Source organism: Scylla paramamosain, chromosome 43 (assembly GCF_035594125.1).
Source record: "Scylla paramamosain isolate STU-SP2022 chromosome 43, ASM3559412v1, whole genome shotgun sequence".
In the NCBI taxonomy this organism is placed as follows: domain Eukaryota; kingdom Metazoa; phylum Arthropoda; class Malacostraca; order Decapoda; family Portunidae; genus Scylla; species Scylla paramamosain.
Window position 1 is genome coordinate 3,559,684 of NC_087193.1, and position 2,500 is coordinate 3,562,183.

Genomic DNA, 2,500 nt, shown 5'->3' on the forward strand with positions numbered 1-2,500 from the left:
GTGATGGTTTGCATGGAGGAGGAGGAGGAGGAGTGTGTGTGTGTGTTAGTGTGTGTGTCGTGGGTCAGAACGGTGGCCTCTGTGTGTGAGAGAGAGGGGGAGGGTGGGAAAACACACACACACACACACACACACACACACACACATAGAGTATACATTTCTTATTATACAAACGTGTGTGTGTGTGTGTGTGTGTAGTACTTGTATTAACCTAAACTTTAATCTAACAAACAAACAAACAACAATAATATAAAATAAATAACTATACCTGAAATTGTAACAGTGTGTGTGTGTGTGTGTGTGTGTGTGTGTGTGTGTGTGTGCGTGTGTCGGTCAGCACGCCTCGCTTCCTCAGGTGCTGTTTCGTACGGCTCAGGTGTCGAGGAGCGTTCAATTAGGAGCGTGGGAACTCATGTGTGAGCGCTGTGTTGTGGCGGTGAGTGAACGCTTCAGGGAGGGAGAGGGAGAGGGTAGCGGCGGATGTGTGTGTGTGTGTGTGTGTGTGTGTGTGTGTGTGTGTGTGTGTGTGTGTGTGTGTGTGTGTGTGTGGCGAAGGAGATTAAGGGAGGATGTTGAGAGAGAGAGAGAGAGAGAGAGAGAGAGAGAGAGAGAGAGATGAAGGGGGAGCAACTGAGAAGATACATATTTATTCACTTGTTTATTCATATCTTTATTTATTTTCGAAAGAAGGAATATGAAGAAAATGGAAAGAGAGGGAGAAAAGAAAAGTGATGAAAGAGAAGTTGAAATTTGTGGTTTTAAGGAAAAAATATATAAAGAATTTTCCGGTTTTTCTTTTTCTTCTCACGTCAGATTAAATGTAATAAAATATTGAAAAATCATCAGTTTTCTCAACATTCTCTTTATTCCTCCTCCTTCTCCTCCTCAAACAGCTGCTCTTCTAAACTTCTTCCTCCTTATTCCTCATTCCTTTATTCCTCTCTCTCTCTCTCTCTCTCTCTCTCTCTCTCTCTCTCTCTCTCTCTCTCTCTCTCTCTCTCTCTCTCTCTCTCTCCTCTCCTCTCCTCTCCTCTCCTTCCCTCACTTTTCCTCTTCTCCCACTTTCTTCCTCCATCACTTTCCACATCTATCTCTTCTTTTTATCTTCCGCTTAGATTTCCTCCTCCTCCTCCTCCTCCTCCTCCTCCTCCTCGTTGTCGTCGTTGTTGTTGTTGTTGTTGATCTAGTCCCAACAACCATTCCTCCTCCAATCTCACCCTTACCTTTCCTCCTCCTCCTGCTCCTCCCGTAACACACTCCCGTCCTCCTCTCCCCCACACTCACCTCTCCTCTTTCCCCCTCCGGCAGGTCTAGACGCGCTGGCCTACGACCCTAACAAGTTCGCCATGGACTACCACAACATCGGCTTCCGGGAGTGCGCGGCAGAGGTGGCGCGCTACTTGGTGACCATCGAGGGCATGGACATACAGGACCCGCTACGCCTGCGCCTCATGAGTCACCTGCAGTGCTACGCCGCGCAACGGGACCTCGCCAACAAGCAGGCTGCGACCTCCTGGGGGTGGGGCGCCTCCTCCCAGGGCACCACGACTCCTGCATCCTATCCTCCCTCCTCGTCTCTCTCCAGTTTCCAAGGGCATGTACTGACGCATCCCCACGGGGCGACGCATCCAACGCATCCTTCTTCCCATCCCTCCCCCAGCGCGACACACGCCCCTGTGGCTTTAGACCAGAGCCACGGGATGTCCGCCTTCACCGCCCCTGCGACGTCCGTGTCTGGGGATCTGGGCGTGGGCACCTGCGGGCTGTCAGGGCAAGGGTCGCGCCTCCCCACCACCGGCTCAGGGGCGCCTCAAGTCCCTGTCGTCACCATGAGTACAGCATCCACCGCACACACCAACTACCACTTGAATCTCAACGCCCACGCCTTCCCAGCGGCCGGCCCCTCCACACCCACGCCCACGCTCCCCCTCACCAACCCCGTCAATCCCACAGCGTACAACCCCTCACTCCAGGGCGCCCCAGGGGTCAAGCCTTACAGACCCTGGGGCGCGGAGATTGCATACTGACCCAGGGAAGGGGAGGGGGTCGCCGCGCCCTCCCCTCCCACGCCTCCCCCACTGCTGCAAGAGAGAGAGGGGGTGGGCGTGGGTGGGGGGTACAGAGTCATTCCTGTGATGTAGTTTAATTTAGTATTGATATTTTTGTATTTATCATTATTATTCACCGTATTTCACTCATTTTTATTTTTTTTATTTATTTTACCCACACTTACTCATTATTTTATTCATTTTTTTACTCATTTCTCATTTTTTTCACTCATTATAGCTCGCTCCTCATTCTTATCATTATACTGCGTCACTAACCTCCCTTCTCATTCATTATTATTTATTTTTCTTGTGTGTATATTTGTATTTATTGCCGCACTCATGCACTCACGCACTCAGCTCATTCACTCACTCACCTGTACATAAGTCTATTTTGTATTTCACTCATCTTTTATTTTTATAAATGAATAATTGAATAAAAAAAACAAAAAATA

The 2,500-nt window shown here is 49.4% G+C and overlaps 1 protein-coding gene and 1 long non-coding RNA gene across 2 annotated transcripts in view; one reads left to right on the plus strand and one right to left on the minus strand.

Annotated features, from left to right (window-relative positions):
• Positions 1 to 2,500, minus strand: part of LOC135093440 (uncharacterized) — a 78,442-nt gene that overhangs the window by 24,277 nt on the left and 51,665 nt on the right. The gene's annotated exons all lie outside the window — the stretch shown is intronic.
• Positions 1 to 2,500, plus strand: part of LOC135093522 (hairy/enhancer-of-split related with YRPW motif protein 1-like) — a 9,610-nt gene extending 7,110 nt beyond the window's left edge. Inside the window, exon 3 of the mRNA XM_063992833.1 lies at positions 1,309 to 2,500. Within this exon, the coding sequence (XP_063848903.1) occupies positions 1,309 to 2,027 (719 nt within the window). The 3' untranslated portion in view covers positions 2,028 to 2,500. The remainder of the gene's footprint in view (positions 1 to 1,308) is intronic.